The sequence below is a fragment of the Salvelinus namaycush genome, chromosome 31, assembly GCF_016432855.1.
Source record: "Salvelinus namaycush isolate Seneca chromosome 31, SaNama_1.0, whole genome shotgun sequence".
NCBI classification, from domain to species: domain Eukaryota; kingdom Metazoa; phylum Chordata; class Actinopteri; order Salmoniformes; family Salmonidae; genus Salvelinus; species Salvelinus namaycush.
In genome coordinates this window covers 34,849,643-34,867,432 of record NC_052337.1, presented here as the reverse complement: position 1 = coordinate 34,867,432, position 17,790 = coordinate 34,849,643, and the positions used below count along the sequence as shown (strand labels likewise).

The 17,790-nt window shown below is 43.8% G+C and overlaps 2 protein-coding genes across 3 annotated transcripts in view; both read left to right on the top strand.

The window, feature by feature from the left end:
• pdlim5b (PDZ and LIM domain 5b) overlaps nucleotides 1-13,653 on the top strand; it is a 74,312-nt gene extending 60,659 nt beyond the window's left edge. For both annotated transcript variants that reach the window (XM_038971326.1, XM_038971325.1), the window contains exons 7-13: nucleotides 1,348-1,378; nucleotides 8,143-8,303; nucleotides 11,225-11,411; nucleotides 11,563-11,743; nucleotides 11,878-11,998; nucleotides 12,097-12,212; nucleotides 12,322-13,653. In XM_038971326.1, the coding sequence (XP_038827254.1) occupies nucleotides 1,348-1,378; nucleotides 8,143-8,303; nucleotides 11,225-11,411; nucleotides 11,563-11,743; nucleotides 11,878-11,998; nucleotides 12,097-12,212; nucleotides 12,322-12,405 (881 nt within the window). In that variant the 3' untranslated portion in view covers nucleotides 12,406-13,653. The remainder of the gene's footprint in view (nucleotides 1-1,347; nucleotides 1,379-8,142; nucleotides 8,304-11,224; nucleotides 11,412-11,562; nucleotides 11,744-11,877; nucleotides 11,999-12,096; nucleotides 12,213-12,321) is intronic.
• A 133-nt stretch (nucleotides 13,654-13,786) lies between these two features.
• Nucleotides 13,787-17,790, top strand: part of bmpr1bb (bone morphogenetic protein receptor, type IBb) — a 119,889-nt gene continuing 115,885 nt past the window's right edge. Inside the window, exon 1 of the mRNA XM_038971327.1 lies at nucleotides 13,787-14,443. The gene's annotated coding sequence lies outside the window, so the exon portion shown is untranslated. The remainder of the gene's footprint in view (nucleotides 14,444-17,790) is intronic.

Genomic DNA, 17,790 nt, shown 5'->3' with positions numbered 1-17,790 from the left:
GCTGTAGATGTGGAGAGTGGTTTGTTCAGCTGTAGATGTGGAGAGTGGTTTGTTCAGCTGTAGATGTGGAGAGTGGTTTGTTCAGCTGTAGATGTGGAGAGTGGTTTGTTCAGCTGTAGATGTGGAGAGTGGTTTGTTCAGCTGTAGATGTGGAGAGTGGTTTGTTCAGCTGTAGATGTGGAGAGTGGTTTGTTCAGCTGTAGATGTGGAGAGTGGTTTGTTCAGCTGTAGATGTGGAGAGTGGTTTGTTTAGCTGTAGATGTGGAGAGTGGTTTGTTCAGCTGTAGATGTGGAGAGTGGTTTGTTCAGCTGTAGATGTGGAGAGTGGTTTGTTCAGCTGTAGATGTGGAGAGTGGTTTGTTCAGCTGTAGATGTGGAGAGTGGTTTGTTCAGCTGTAGATGTGGAGAGTGGTTTGTTCAGCTGTAGATGTGGAGAGTGGTTTGTTCAGCTGTAGATGTGGAGAGTGGTTTGTTCAGCTGTGGAGAGTGGTTTGTTCAGCTGTGGAGAGTGGTTTGTTCAGCTGTGGAGAGTGGTTTGTTCAGCTGTGGAGAGTGGTTTGTTCAGCTGTGGAGAGTGGTTTGTACAGCGGTTTGTACAGCTGTGGAGAGTGGTTTGTACAGCTGTGGAGAGTGGTTTGTACAGCTGTGGAGAGTGGTTTGTACAGCTGTGGAGAGTGGTTTGTACAGCTGTGGAGAGTGGTTTGTTCAGCTGTGGAGAGTGGTTTGTTCAGCTGTGGAGAGTGGTTTGTTCAGCTGTGGAGAGTGGTTTGTTCAGCTGTGGAGAGTGGTTTGTTCAGCTGTGGAGAGTGGTTTGTTCAGCTGTGGAGAGTGGTTTGTTCAGCTGTGGAGAGTGGTTTGTTCAGCTGTGGAGAGTGGTTTGTACAGCTGTGGAGAGTGGTTTGTACAGCTGTGGAGAGTGGTTTGTACAGCTGTGGAGAGTGGTTTGTACAGCTGTAGATGTGGAGAGTGGTTTGTACAGCTGTAGATGTGGAGAGTGGTTTGTACAGCTGTGGAGAGTGGTTTGTACAGCTGTGGAGAGTGGTTTGTACAGCTGTGGAGAGTGGTTTGTAGGTCCCACCAGGACTGAGTTTAACTGGCATGGCGGGACTATGTCTCTGCCATCTGATATTGAGCCCAATCATCCAGCCCTCACGTGGAGTAGAGCTATTTGAGGTGCACCCTTGGCCAACTTTTTTATTTTTTTTGGCATTTTAAAAAGCAGTATAACCCCTCTCTTTTTGGCTGGTCACCCCATCAGTTATTTTCTATTACAAGACACACGTCTACACGCACATGTCACAATCTCTGCATTGATGTTCATGAGTTTCTTTGCTCCTCTGTTGACAGACCAAGCCCAGGAGAACAGCACTGGAAAGAAGTGAGTAGTTGATTGGTCAGTCTTCTCCGACGTGATCTGGTTGTGTTTTCCTGGCGTGTGAGTGTTATGCTGTTGTAACTATGTTGGGGTGACGTCTCATCCTGCATGTCACAGGAGCTTCTCCTTATTGGGATTCTGTGTTTAGCCCATTGCTTCCTGGTCCATGAGACGCTTAGTTTCAAGCTTCATTACAGGAAGCCACATCAGAGGATGCCCACTGTGAAAGAAACCCTAGTAAAAACATCTCCAGCTGGGTCGGCCAAACCCTCAGCGCCCTCTGAAAGCTGGGGATTGTCAGTTCTGTGTTCTGAACGGGGGGTTCATCTTCATCTGCAGTAAACACTCGTTGCTGCTGTCCCAACCTAAGCACGGGACAATTAGCATGTCACGTTGGGATTGTGGGTAATGAAGTGGGACTATGGGTAATAAGGGACTGCCAGGAGGAGGCACTCGCTCTCTCCTTCTCAGAGACATGTGGTTAACAGACAGCATGCTCCCAAACACAGAGCTCCTATCAAGAGACATCAAGTCTCTTGCTAATCTTACTGCTTTATTTATTTGACCTGTATTTCCTCAATTTCCCAGTATTTTCCGTACATTTCTTGTGTGTTTACTTGTTTCTTACAATTTCTTTCTTTCCTTTCTTTCCTGTCTGCTCTCCTGTGTCCTCTCCTTTCTCCCTCCTTCCCTACCTCCCTCTCCCCTCCTGCCCTGTGCCGTTGGGTGTGTTAGGGTGAACAAACCGGACCCAGAGGTTGTGGGACAACTGTACAACAAGCTGAGAGACTGGCACCACGGTGTTTCAGCACGCACGCTCAACGTGCAGTAGACTGTGTTTCTCACTAAGATAATCGTGTACTATTTGTAACCTCTACCTGCCTGTGTTTGATTTATTTCAATATGCCCGTAGTTGTCTCCCTGTGTGTGCAGTGGATGTCAGCCTACCGACATGTAGGCAGAGTCCATTATATTTCACATTATACCTACCATTATCACGTACACTTGTATAGTTACAGGTATTAGTTAGTGCATTATTTAAGTGTGTGTGAGAGTGTGTTACCTTGCCTTATTTTACTACTTACACTATATATGCAAAAGTATGTGGACACCCCTTCAAATTCGTGGATTTGGCTATTTCAGCCACATCCGTTGCTGGCAGGTGTATAAAATCGAGCCAACAGCCATACAATGTCTATAGACAAACATTGGCAGTAGAATGGCCTTATTGGTGAGCTCAGTGACTTTCAACGTGGCACTGTCATAGGATGCCACCTTTCCAACAAGTCAGTTCATCAAATTTCTGCCCTGCTAGAGCTGCCCCAGTCAACTTTAAGTGCTGTTATTGTGAAGTGGAAACGTCTAGGAGCAACACTGGCTCAGCCGTGAAGTGGTAGGCCACACAAGCTCACAGAACAGGAACGCCGAGTGCTGAAGCGCGTAAAAATCGAGTTCCAAACTGCCTCTGGAAGCAATGTCAGCACAAGAACTGTTCTTTGGGAGCTTCATGAAATGGATTTCCCTGGCCGAGCAGCCGCACACAAGCCTAAGATCACCATGTGCAATGCCAAGCGTCGGCTGGAGTGGTGTAAAACTTACTGTCATTGGACTCTGGAGCAGTGAAAACACGTTCTCTGGAGTGATGAATCACGCTTCACCATCTGGCAGTCTGACGGACACATCAGGGTTTGGCGGATGCCAGTAGAACGCTACCCCCCCCAATGCATAGTGCCAACTAAAGTTTGGTGGAGGAGGAATAATGGTCTGGGGCTGTTTTTCATGGTTTGGGCTGGGCCACTTAGTTCCAGTGAAGGGAAATCTTAATACTACAGCATACAAGACATTCTAGACAATTCTGTGCTTACAACTTTGTGGCAACAGTTTGGGGAAGGACCTTTCCTATTTCGGCATGACCATGCCCACGTGCATAAAGCGAGGTCCATACAGAAATGGTTTGTCGAGATCGGTGTGGAAGAACTCCATCGAACACCTTTGGGATGAATTGGAACACCGACTGCGAGCCAGGCCTAATCACCCAACATCAATGCCCGACCTCACTAATGCTCTTGTGACTGAATGGAAGCAAGTCCCTGCAGCAATGTTCCAACATCTAGTGGAAAGCCTTCCAGAAGAGTGGAGGCTGTTATAACAGCAAAGGGGGACCAACTCCATATTAATGCCCATGATTTTGAAATGAGATGTTCGACGAGCACGTGTCCGCATACTTTTGGTCATGTAGTGTAAGTACAGGTAACTGCCAAAATAAAGGAAACACCAACATAGTGTCTTAATAGTGCATTGGGCCACCACGAGCCACAACAGCTTTAATGCACTTTGACATAGATTCTACAAGTGTCTGGAACTCTATTGGAGGGATGCCACACCATTCTTCCACGAGAAATTCCATCATTTGGTGTTTTGTTGATGGTGGAAAATGCTGTCTCAGGCGTAGGGCTGGGCGATATGGCCAAAATGTCATATACAGTATTTTTCACATTTTCTGACAGTATTTCATGTTTTTGAATAATAAGAGTTGTTCATGTGCTTTATGAGTGGTGTGTGAACCAACGGTGGCAACACATACATTCTAAGTGATTTTAATGGGTCTTTCTCCATTCAAATTGTTTTATACTGTTCAATTCAACCCAACATTTTTTTCCCCTCTGCATTTCCATACATTTCTGCATTTCCTACACTCATTTGAGATCATTTCCTTCGCTGCCACGTAGGGCTGCAAAAAAACAAGGCCTTATTTTTTGCCAAATGTTGCAATTTGACTTGTGATTTAGATCAAAACACTTAGGTGAACTATTGGAATGATGGAAATAGAATGATTATTCTAATTCTATAGTTAGAATATAAAAGTGAGCACTTTGAATACACTGTTTGACATGACAACGAATGAAAATGCCAGGGAGGAGTTATTGTGACAGGATAGGAACCAAAGTGATGGTCAGTGTTTCCTAGGGGACCCTATAATCTCTGGCTACTGTACATTAAATGTCTCTTCATATAGCCAACATATTCATGCTTTGCATATTCCTTTTTGACTTAGAAGATACTGTTGCACAGACAATGTGCTGATTTAGGCCTACTTCATCACTGGTGTAAGTCTTTATCAGCTAGCTACGTTTGCTCTGACTCAGTACATTTATTAGCTCGCTAATAAGTACCCAGCGAAATAGCCATTTAGCGGCTAAGGCAACTTAGCTAAAACTTGCTAAGAAAAGACTAAATTGCTATTTGCAGATGTAAGAAACACAAACTAATTGTGCAATTATAGATTTATATTAAGAAGCATTGCATGTGCTGCATTGACCATGCAGACTGAACGCAAGTGTCTTGTGGTCAAGCAACAACAAATGTGCTCCTTGAGTGACGGGGGGCGGGGTTAAATCTGTGGAACGCGGCATGAAGAGAGAGAGCTGAGAGGGATGACTCAAGTAGCAGTGAAATACAGTATACCGCCCAGCGCTACCGCTCATCAAACCATTCAGTGCCCACTCGTGCCGTGTGGATTGGGGCATTGTCATCCTATGGGGGATTAGCAGTGGCGTGCCGTGGGCCTGGGGCCTGGGCCTTCAGTGAGGTACTACACAGTCCCACCCGAATTAATCCACCTCTTATTACCATCATTATGATGCCATGGCTCTAGAAACTATACATTTAGACAGAAACGCAGTATAACCAGGCGTTGCGTCACCTTGAAATGATCAAATTGACATTTTTGGGTAAACAGTGTTTACCCAAAAACATGACACAATCAATGAGTCTTTTCAATATTTCCCTTCACCTTTTCATTGTGCAGCTCCGTTGCCCTGCGCGCTTGTTCGTTGAGCTGTAGATCCACTCCGGTGTCCCCAAAAGTTTTCAAAAGCACCATTGCTTGTAAGTGCCCAGCTGTACTTTGGTGTCTCGTTGCTGCCTTGGTTAGACAACTCAAGTTTGCAAAGCCAGTGTGGCTCCAAACACCAAATCGATCACTTGCAAATAATAGGCATTCCCAGCAGTACAGTTTGCAGTGCTTCTCGGAGCCATAGCGCTCGTAGTTGGAACTTTGAAAGTGGCGAGCGAACGAACCCCTTTCCCGCCTGTGACAGGCTTTGTAGCGTCGGCGTCGGGCGACCTCTCCTTACAATGTCTAACTTTTCTTGAAAAGTTCGTCTTGAGAATGGCGTTATAATTATATCCTCGACCAAATCGATATCTTCTCCTCCTTCCGCCATTGTGGGTTGAAAAAACAGCTTAGTAGTACGCGAATTAATTCGTTTATCAAATTCAGTTTCCTAGATCTGCATAGACCTGCCCATAGGACCTGCCTCTCAATATTGGTAATCCAATCAAAAGACGTGCACGCACTACGCCTGCTAGCTGGCTCCTGTGTAACACTGGAGCCAGCCAGCAGGCGTACAATAGCCAACTCTAAAGCTGATTGGTTGACACAAAATTTTCATTTCCATTCACTATAAGCTACAAGCGCCCGCACTGTTGATTCTGAAGGCCTGAGGGCAGATTTTAGACCCCTGGCAACACATGATGGCCGAATATGATTGGATAAAAGATCTAACATAAAGACCAGCCCTCCAAATCTCAACCTGGGGCTGGAAGCAGTGCAACCAAGAGGAAAGCTATGAAATGAAGAGTAACTCTTACTCTGGGGAATAATTTAATACATATTTGTGGGAAAATATATTTAAAAAACAAATTATATTCTGATGATGTTTAGGCCAGAAGAGAAGGCCTTGCTGGCCCTGACGGCCCACCACTGGGGATTAGCCATGGTAGCCAAAATAGTGGCCTGCCCAGAATTTTTATTCATGACCCTAAGCATGATGGGATGTTAATTGCTTAATTAACTGCTTTCAATATACTTTGTATCCCTCATTCACTCGTGTTTCCATTATTTTGTCAGGTACCTGTATCCTCTTTGTATACCGTATGTGTCTGCATGAGATGGCTTGTGTGTAATATACTATGATTGATTGAATTTGATTTATCGACGTAGTATAGGTTTGTTTTAGTTTTGTGTGTCTATTCAGTGAAGTCTCCAACTTAGTTCTCTACCTTTCCTTCTACATGACTATCTTTGTATTTTATCTTCATTTTGTTTCATTTTCTTCACTAACCATAGTTATGCTTGAAGATTGTTGCTGCTTGCATCTAAATAAAGTTATATCCTTTATTTCCTGTCCCCTTCTTCTTCCGATTGTCTCCTGGGAAGTATCTTAACACTTTATCTACACAGCTAATAGACTAATGAGGCGTACTTATCCAATGGCTAACGAGCAGTTTATTCAAAGGACACATAGGAAGCTCCTAAGAGCTTAGCTCCCGAGTGGCACAGCGGTCTAAGGCACTATGTCAGTGCAAGAGGTCTTCACTACAGTCCCTGGTCGAATCCAGGCTGTATCAAATCCGGACGTGAATGGGAGTCCCATGGGGCGGCGCACAATTATCCCAGCGTCGTTCGGGGTAGGCCGTCATTGTAAATAAGAATTTGTTCTTAACTGACTTGCCTAGTTAAATAAAGGTAAAATACAGTACAGTTAGTTCTCTACTTGAGCTAGTAGCAATTTATATGTATCACCAGTAGAGGGCAGTGTTGTCAAGGCACATTTTTAAATACAGTGTAGCTGACAAACATTCATAGAACTGGATATGACCTGGAGAAAGTCAGACTCCGTTATTTTCCTAAGGGCAAGTGCTTCTCACCTGGGATTTTAACCAGCTTCCTTTTGTAAACAGCTGGGATGATACCTTGATACGCTGAACACAAGTACAGACCTAACCATCATGGCTCAAGCACTAAAGACGAGCATTATTTATAGAACCATCAATATGTCATCGACGACAACATTGCAGAGACAGAAAGACCAGCAAAATAGGCAGCAGGCCACTTATGAGCAGCTCCACTGCATACAACATTTCACAGATAGAGAGGGTGGAGAGGAGGAGAGGGAGAGAGAGACGGTGCCAACACTAATTGTTTTCCTGTTTACTTATTGCTGTGCCATCTGGACACTGGGCTGTATCATGTATCCTTATTGGATCAATCTGGCCATGGTTTTCATCAGACACAGCTTTTAATCCAATCAACTCTCCCCATAATTGGCCTGATTGGTTGAGTGTGTCACTGAACTTCCTGCTAATTGATTGTGCCTGGTTAGTGCCTCTGCTGGATATGACTCAATCGTGCCTATCATAATTAGCCTGGTTTTATGTCTTCAAAACAGCCCTTCCGATGCACTTGTATTTCCAACAACTATTTTGCTATTTTTGGGTGTGGTCTGCACATAATTTCACCTTAAACATGTTCTCGAACAGGAGGAGAACCACATGCTTTATATTGGAGTTAGGTGTGGAGAGAGTGCAGCTATAGCAGAAGACAGTGAAGTCTATAGTTTTTTAGGTTTTAGGGAAGTGTGTTGTGATAGAATGATAGAATGTGATTCCAACAGCTGAGATGTGTTCTGAGTCCTGGATGGAACGCCTACTGTACTGTAACCATGGCTGAGGTTGCCATAACAAACCGGGCCTGAGGATGAGACGGACAGGCATCAGTTTGCACAGCCTGGCCATGTGGATAGTCATGAGTAAACACCAGACCTTAAGAACTTCATCGCTACTGGGTTTATTATGAGCCAAATACTATAAAGTGAAAACATTTCTATGATGGTGTGTGTGTGTGTGTGTGTGTGTGTGTGCATGCGGTTGTGTTTGTGGGTGCCTGTATGTTTCAGTGAAACAATGACCTTTCTGTTCTCCAGAGAGGTTGTTGAGGATGCCCTGCCCAGTGCTCACGTCACATCAGTGAAGACCATGACCAAAGTCCCAGGAGCCCCCAGGAACGGTACCGGTGTCCCCCCACCCACCTTCAAGACCCCCTCTGCCCAGATCAAACCCTCCTGGCCAGCTGGAGCTTCAGCAGGTAATCTTAGACACCCTGACACTACCCCTACTGTCTTCCTCTCGCTGTCGCTCCAGAGGATTCTGTGGTTAGTTTCACTCACGTCTTGTTCTCGCTTCTGTTATTGAGTGTGTCCTGCTGTTAAGAAAAGACTAGATCTATACTACAAGCGTAGGTTTACTGCAGCCTTTTTGAACAGAAATGGCAGAAATGCAAATCATGTATTTTATTTATGGAAGTTATGAGAGCTCTACCCTTTACACAAATATTTTTTTAGGAGAAGAATGCTGATATAGATAAATGCTTGTATAGCATGTGGTGTCTTCATTAACCCCTTGGCGTTTTGCCTTGACTCAGACAGGCAACCGTGGTGTCAATATCTCAAGGTGACATCATCTGTAGTAGTTCATTTTGACCTACAGGGGGCAGACGCCTGCTGTTACTGTAAAACCTGAATATTAATCAGTGCTTTGATTAGAGCAACATAATGCCTCTGTTACACACGGCTCTTCATCGTAATGCCTCTGTTACACACGGCTCTTCATCGTAATGCCTCTGTTACACACGGCTCTTCATCGTAATGCCTCTTACACACGGCTCTTCATCGTAATGCCTCTGTTACACACGGCTCTTCATCGTAATGCCTCTGTTACAAACAGCTCTTGAACATTACGAGCTCTATAAAACGTGCGGTATTCAGCTAATGGGCTCAAATTATTGCCTCTTTTTTCCACGATTCCGGAGTTAAATAGATTGTGTGAAATTGAGAATTATATATTAGATGTTCTGCTCTTTAAACAGGAGATTCAGTGTATGTGAGGACTGTAGCTGCCTTGGAGTAAATATTTGCCCGACGGGCCTTGAGTTGGGGAGTCATTACTAAGATGACTAAGACTGCAGTATGCTATATATGTGTATATATACAGGGCCTAAACAGAACTGTGTGAGGCTAGAGAGGTCCTGTGCTTGCTTACCCACTGCCTCCTCGCGGGGACCTCTTAAGTGAGAGCTGTTGAAAGGGGGTGTATACGCCACCACAGGCACCTCTCTGTTAGATATAGTATGTATCAGATTAACGCTTACTTGACCTTGTGTTCACAAACATATACCTCATACTGACCGTGTGGAACCAGGCCAGATGTATGCTGTATTATGTATGATTCTACCATTCCCCCTGCTAGTGCTAACACATTATTGAGTGTGAAAAACATGTAATGTTTTTCATGGCGATTTTCATAGCAGCAGGCAGGACATGATTTGTGTTGTTGTTTGTGTGTGTGTGCGAGAGAGGGAGGGGGGGGGTGTTGTGTCAGAGCCATCTGTGTAAAATCCAGCCAGCATAGATTCCAGAGCGGATACATCTCCCAGATGTTTATCAGCCAGAGATGTGTGGCCATGACTCATCTATCCAGCCTACATCCCTCTCCCCTCACCATGCCCCCCTGTCACTGTGCCATCCAAGAACATGTCCCCTAAGCCCTTGGACTGGGCTAGCTACTGCTGTCTTCAGACATGGTCTCAACAGGACGTTTTAAAAGACCGACTTAACCAGACGTGGTTGAAGTTGTGGTTTTATGGGCCTGGACCCGGGGTTTGGCAGCCCTGCTGTGGTTCAAGTGGAACAGAGATATATAGATCTTCAGTGTTCCCGACCGTGCAGCCTGCCCAAAGCCTCTTCAGTAGTTACTTAGAGCATAGTGCCAACACACAGTGATAGTCTCATGTACTGTTTATACTCCTCTCTGTCTGTCTCTGTGTCTTTCCCTCTCTGTCTGTCTCTCCGTCTTTCCCATGGATCTCTTCTCACTTCTCTGCCAGTCCCCAGTCATGTTTATTCAGTTTGTTTGCACTCCGTCACGAGGAAATCGAGGGGTCACTTGCTTCCTGACCCCTCAGTCCGCCACTCTTTGATTCTGGTCCTGTTTTTCAATAGTCTCTGTCCACCTCCACCCCTCACCCCCTTCTCACCCCCCTCTGAGGGCAGACATATCTGACCCCGCTTGGATGTCTCTGTAGCCAGCGAGGAGAGGGGTAAGAAGGGGAGGATTGTGTTTCCTCTCCACGTTTTGTTCAGAGAGGAGAAGGGTAAGAAGGGGAGGATTGTGTTTCCTCTCCACGTTTTGTTCAGAGAGGAGAAGGGTAAGAAGGGGAGGATTGTGTTTCCTCTCCACGTTTTGTTCAGAGGAGAAGGGTAAGAAGGGGAGGATTGTGTTTCCTCTCCACGTTTTGTTCAGAGAGAAGGGTAAGAAGGGGAGGATTGTGTTTCCTCTCCACGTTTTGTTCAGCGAGGAGAGGGGTAAGAAGGGGAGGATTGTGTTTCCTCTCCACGTTTTGTTCAGCGAGGAGAGGGGTAAGAAGGGGAGGATTGTGTTTCCTCTCCACGTTTTGTTCGGAGAGGAGAGGGGTAAGAAGCGGAGGATTGTGTTTCCTCTCCACGTTTTGTTCAGAGGAGAAGGGTAAGAAGGGGAGGATTGTGTTTCCTCTCCACGTTTTGTTCGGAGAGGAGTGGGGGATTATTTTGCCAGGTGTCTCCTTTGGCTCTGGGAATATATATTTTTCCCCCGTGGTGGAAGAAAATGTATCCTTTGTTTGGGTGGGGTGGATCTGCCGACACAGCTGGCCTATGCATAAGACAGGGAGGTCACAGCTAGATGTGACGCATTCTGTCAGCATGCAGCATACTCATGCATACCTGATCACACCTGCCCACCCACACCTGAGCTAACGTTTCTTTAGGGTTAGCTAGCAATGCACACAGGCGTGGAAATACAGCCACAATTCTCATTGGTCATTGAATGATCAAGATGTTTGTCTGTATGTTGTGATTGTTCTGATCACATGGCACAAACGTTAGAATGTTTTTCTATAGCTCAGATGGATGTGATTTGTTTATATGGTGTGAATGAAACAACTGACCCATGCTGTTTTTTCTGTTGCTTTAGGTTTCCCTAAGGGTGGAGCGGCGCCCTCTTTTGGTCGGGTCAGCAACACTGCACCGGTACCCAAAGGTCCTGACCGCCCTGCTCCCCAGGCGCACCCCAAGGACCAGGACTCCCTGGTGCAGCGGGCCGAACACATCGCAGCAGGAACACGCACACCCATGTGTGGCCACTGTGACAAGGTCATCAGGTACATAACGACTGTCAGTATGGGAAATTGGGAATTTTGGACGCAGCGTAATCCGGTGGGTTCACTTCTGATTAGTTTAGTCCCTCTCATATGTATCTGACATATTGAATTTAAAGTTAATTTTATCCTGCCCACTTCCTGTTATCCACAGAGGTCCGTTCCTGGTGGCCATGGGCATGTCGTGGCACCCTGAGGAGTTTAACTGTTCCCACTGCCACGCGTCTCTGGTGGAGTCTGGCTTTGTGGAGGAGAGGGGAACAGTGTACTGTGCTCACTGCTATGAAGAGTTCTTTGCCCCTACCTGCACCAGCTGCAAGCAGAAGGTCCTGGGGGTGAGTGACATACATGTCCACCTTGCTCAATCGTCTTCCTCTCCAAATCCACGGGCACATATTGAAATCAAATGAGGACATTATAGGAAATTATATTACTGTCATAATCTCTTTTTTTTTTTTTTTTTTTACAGGAAGTCATCAATGCCCTGAAGCAGACCTGGCATGTGTACTGCTTCCTGTGTGCATCCTGCCAGCAGCCAATCAGAAACAACACCTTCCACATGGAGGACGGGCTGCCATACTGCGAAAGAGGTGAGAGGTCACAGCGAGCAAGGTGTTTCGGGAATGAACACGACTTTGAAATGGATCAAATCATGAAAGTAACATATGACTGACTCTCTTCCACCCAGATTATTACCAACTCTTTGGTACCAGTTGCCATGGTTGTGACTTCCCCATCGAGGCAGGAGACAAGTTTCTGGAGGCGTTGGGATTCACCTGGCATGATACCTGCTTCGTATGTGCAGTAAGTCAGGCCTGCATGGAGCGAGTGATGGAGTCATGGTGGGAGATAGATGTGGAATAGAAAGATTGTAGCATTGATATTACTGTACTGTCTGTCGGTCATTTCCTAGGTCTGCAGCACCAGTTTGGAGGGCCAAGCCTTCTTCTCTAAAAAGGACAAGGCTCTGTGCAAGAAACACGCCCACACAGTCTAGATCTGACCCGCCCCCAGGAGTGAAGAACAGAGGAAAACGGAGAAAGAATCTATTCTATCAGATGTAGATATTTTTGGTAGTTTTAAAAGATTGATTTATCTGATTATGACATTTATTGACAGAGGTAATTGTGTTAATGGGAATATAAGCTTTATTTTATCATATTTTGGTCAAACAAAGTGCATCATGGGAGAATGCATGTTGACTTGAAAGGAGGTATAATTTTTCATGAAATCTCAGATTGAAATGTTCTCTACATACAGAGCTTGTCTTTACTGTAGTTAGGTGAACAGACATGTATAAGGTAGATACTCAAGTAGCGGCCGGGGGGCCATATCTGGCTCATCATGACATTTCCTGTAGCCCTCAACATTATTTAATTTAATAAATGCAAAATCCACTACATACTGTATGATCCCATATAATTGATGTAGTTAAAAGTTAGTGTTATTTTAGTAGATGAATGGGACCTTTATAAAATGAGCATGAATCAGTTGACAGATTTAAAATCGAACTGTTACCTTATTGAGAAAAAATGTGTTATTGAGGACGATTAGAGCACCCAACCCCGTTTATTCTCTCTTTCTCCCTCCCCTCCCCAGTGGTTGGGTCTGGAGACATATGTATTTATCCTGGTAGTATATTTATTGGGGCTGGTGGGATGTACTTTATTTGGGGATTTATAGGGGCAGTTGCACATAGTGGTTCACTGTCAGTAATTTTATGAGAAGTAGGGTTTTTCCATGTTTATCGTTCAATGTATGTATTTAAAACATATTTTTGGGGATTTACTGCCCATTTATTTTGAACCTAAACTTAGACACCATTTTGCGTTTGCTGCTCGTCTGTCAGGGTTTCCCAAACTCGGTCCCCGGGTGCATATTTAGTTTTTTCCCCCTAGCACTACACAGCGAATTCAAATAATCAAAGCTTGATGATGAGTTGGTTATTTGAATCAGCTGTGTCGCGCTAGGGCAAAAAACTAAATGTACACCTGGGGGGGCAGGACCAAGTTTGGGAAACCCTGCTCTATGTGGTGTTTATTGGTGTAATTAATTCCATTCCCAATCATATGTCATTATTAATCATCCAAACTTAGACTAAAAGTAAAATATCTCTCTCCATTTGTCCATAAAATGTCAGTGTTGAAAATGATTTGTATTAGAGCTCTGTGGGATGGACACTGTTTTATTGGGAAATGCATTGGTCTACTATTTGTAAAAATAAAACTACAATTTCATAAAGTAATAAGGATTCAATCGTGTGTGTTTAGGTTGTTTTTACGTGTATCAGTTTGTCACTATAGTGGTCCCAGAACCATACCTCAATATGACTGGTTCATCCATTCCCCATTGATTCCATTAATCCCCCATACTGTATGTATTGCATGATGATGAAGCAAAACCATTTTTTACAGCTTTAATGCCAACTTTCCTTCTATCAGGGTGGGTGCTCTAAATTAAGTGTTGCTACACAGACATCATGCACCACTATAACACTATATTGTTCTGTCTCAGATGAGGCCATACAGACAGGCACAAGCTTGAGTCCCCTCACACTCACCTAGGTGGGAAAAGTACAAAGTCTACAGGGAAGACAATACCTCTGTCAGTCCTGTCTCCAATGATGACAGTTTATTTACTTGCAATGTTTTGGCAAAACCGCCTCACTAGAGAAATGCAACAGTGCAGACTACAATCGATTTTTTTCAAATAAACAATGACAAAAAAAAATGTTTATAGGGGAACATTTTAAAGTTGTTGCCAATTATGCAATATTTCCATTGGTAGACAAAGTGAAAAGGGGCACTCGGAGCAGTGCAGGCCTAACTGTACTTCACCAAGACGTCGGAGGTGGGAGCCCTATACTGGACCCCGAAGACGCAGCGAATAGACAGACAGCCCGTTCACTTGGAAAAGACAGAAGTCGGACACAACACAAACGTAGAAAACTAGAAAGCTAGATGTAATGCTTGGAAGTTTTGTGACCAGGCCATCACATCGGAATCCTGCCATTCTACATTTTACGCGAGGAAAAGGTACGTTTGTTTAGAAACCCTTAATCGTAGCGGGCGTGAAGTTTTAGCTTCGTCAATTGTGGTCGCGAGCTACTCTTACGGTTTCTGTAAGAATGTAAGTGGTGATATTGTGTTAAATTTATGATTCATGTAATTCGATCGAGATACGCAGCTTTTCTGCTGTGATTGTTCAGGGGATGCTGCATTTACTCCATCATCAACCGACTCTGATTCGTCTGGTTCCAGAGTTTTCCGGAGCTGGTGTTGATGCTCATCAGTAATTGGTTAAATCATCACCACACCATAAATCAGAATGCCACTTTTGATCAACTGAGATATAGCCTCGAAAATACACCTCCAACGGTGAACGTACTGTAGGCTACATTATGATAAACGTATTAAACTGTGTTTTACAAATGGATCAATCATTTAGCCTAATGTTAATAGCCTTATATTTCGAAACATTTGCAATAGCTTACTTTCACAAATCAATTACGTTACCATGGCTCTAGAGAGGTATTTGGTGTTTTTGGTGAATCCCTGAAGTCTTGTTTACTGTCTATTAAAATATGCAGTCCCAGTATGACCTTACACACCTTGCTAGCTATCTCATTGAAAGTGTCTCTTAATTAATGAACTCTGTGCGATTTTGAAGTACAGCCTCTGGCAGAGTCCAGCACTGATAGTGCTCATTAGAGCTGTGGGAGTCATAGTATCAGTATGCCCAGACTCCACAGAGCTTTGGAGAGACTGTAGTTTGAGTTCAGTAAGATGTATACTCACACTGACTAAGACAGAATGGACGTGGGTTCAGGACAGGAGGTTGGCATGTGTGTCTGTATTAACCTTGTCCCCAAGCTACACTGTTGTAAAGTGTTGGTCCCAAGTTTCATCAGCTGAAATAAAAAATACTCCATACTCACAAAAAGCTTATTTCTCTAAATTTGTGTGCACACATGTTACATCCCTGTTAGTCAGCGTTTCTCCTTTGCCAAGATAATCGATCCACCTGACAGGTGTGGCCTATCAAGAAGCTGATTAAACAGCATGATCATTACACAGGTGCTCCTTGTGCTGGGGACAATAAAAGGCCACTTTAAAATGTGCAATTTTGGCACACAACACAATGCCACAGAAGTCTCAAGGGAGTGTGAAATTGGCATGCTGTCTGCAGGAATGTCCACTAGAGCTGTTGCCAGATAATTTAATGTTAATTTGTCAACCATAAGCTGCTTCCAATGTTGTTTTAGAGAATTTGGCAGTACGTCCAAACAGCCTCACAACCGCAGACCTCGTATAACCACGCCAGCCCAGGACCTCCACGTACGGCTTCACCTGTGGGATTGTCTTGGGGGGAGGGGGAGGGAAGGGGGGGAGCTGAGGAGTATTTCTGTCTGTAATAAAGCCCTTTTGTGGGGAAAAACTCATTCTGATTAGCTAAGTCTGGCTCTCCAGTGGGTGGGCCTGGCTCCCAAGTGGTGGGCCTATGCCCTCCCAGGCCCACCCATGGCTGCACCCCTGCCCAGTCATGTGAAATTCATAGATTAGGGCCTAATGAATGTATTTCAATTGACTTATTTCCTTATATGAACTGTAACTCAGTAAAAACGTTGAAATTGTTGCATGTTGCGTCTATATTTTTGTTCAGTATAAATTGCTACTACGTATAGACCAGTGATGGAAAAAGTATCCAAACGTCATACTGGAGTAAAAGTAAAGATACCTTAATAGAAAATTACTCCAGTAAAAGTGAAGTCACCTAGTAAAATACTACTTGAGTAAAAGTCTAAAAGTATTTGGTTTTAAATATACTTAAGTATCAAAAGTAAATGTAATTGCTAATGTAAAGTGGCAAGAAAAAGTATGTGAACCCTTTGGAATTACCTGGATTTCTGCATAAATTGGACATATAACTTAATCTGTTCATCTAAGTCACAACAACATATAAACATAGTGTGCTTAAACTAATAACAAACAAATTATTGTATTTTTCTTGTCTATATTGAATACATCATTTAAACATTCACAGTGTAGGTTGGAAAAAGTATGTGAACCCCTAGGCTAATGACTTCACCAGAAGCTAATTGGAGTCAGGGGTTAGCTAACCTGGAGTCCAATCAATCAATGAGATGAGATTGGCGATGTTGGTTTGAGCTGCCTTGCCCTATAAAAAACACTCACAAAATTTGAGTTTGCTATTCACAGGAAGCATTGCCTGATGTGAACCATGCCTCGATCAAAAGAGATCTCAGAAGACCTAAGATGAAGAATTGTTGACTTGCATAAAGCTGCAAAGGGTTACAAAAGTATCTTTAAAAGCCGTGATGTTCATCAATCCACGGTAAGACGAATTGACTATATGGAGAAAGTTCAGCACTGTTGCTACTCTCCCTATGAGTGGCCGTCCTGCAAAGAGGACTGCAAGAGCACAGTGCAGAATGCTCAATGAGGTTAAGAAGAATCCTAGAGTGTCAGCTAAAGACTTATCAAAATCTCTGGAACATGCTAACACCTCTGTTGACGAGTCTACGATACGCAAAACACTAAACAAGAATGGTTTCACGGGTGCACGCCACTGAAAACGCCACTGATGTAAAAAAAAAACATTGCTGCACGTCTGAAGTTTGCAAAAGTGCACCTGGATGTTCCACAGCGCTACTGGCAAAATATTCTGTGGACAAATGAAACTACAGTTGAGTTTTTTTTTGAAGAAACACAACACTATGTGAAGAAAAAAAAAGCACGCCAACATCAACCTCATCCCAACTGTGAAGTATGGTGTACGGAGTAAAGGTCGACCAATTATGATTTTTCAACGCCGATACCGATTTATTGGACGACCAAAAAAAGGTGATACCGATTAATCGGCCTATTTATTAGTTTGTAATAATGACAATTACAACAATACTGAATGAACACTTTTATTAACTTAATATAATACATCAATAAAAATCTATTTAGCCTCAAATATACAATGAAACATGTTAAATTTGGTTTAAATAATGCAAAAACAAAGTGTTGGAGAAGAAAGTAAAAGTGCAATATGTGCCATGTAAAAAAACGTTTAAGTTCCTTGCTCAGAACATATGAAAGCTGGTGGTTCCTTTTAACATGAGTCTTCAATATTCCCAGGTAGGAAGTTTTAGGTTGTAGTTATTATAGGACTATTTCTCTCTATACCGTTTGTATTTCATATACCTTTGACTATTGGATGTTCTTATAGGCACTTTAGTATTGCCAGTGTAACAGTATAGCTTCCGTCCCTCTCCTCGCCCCTACCTGGGCTCGAACCAGGAACACATCGACAACAGCCACCCTCGAAGCATCGTTACCCATCACTCCACAAAAGCCGCGGCCCTTGCAGAGCA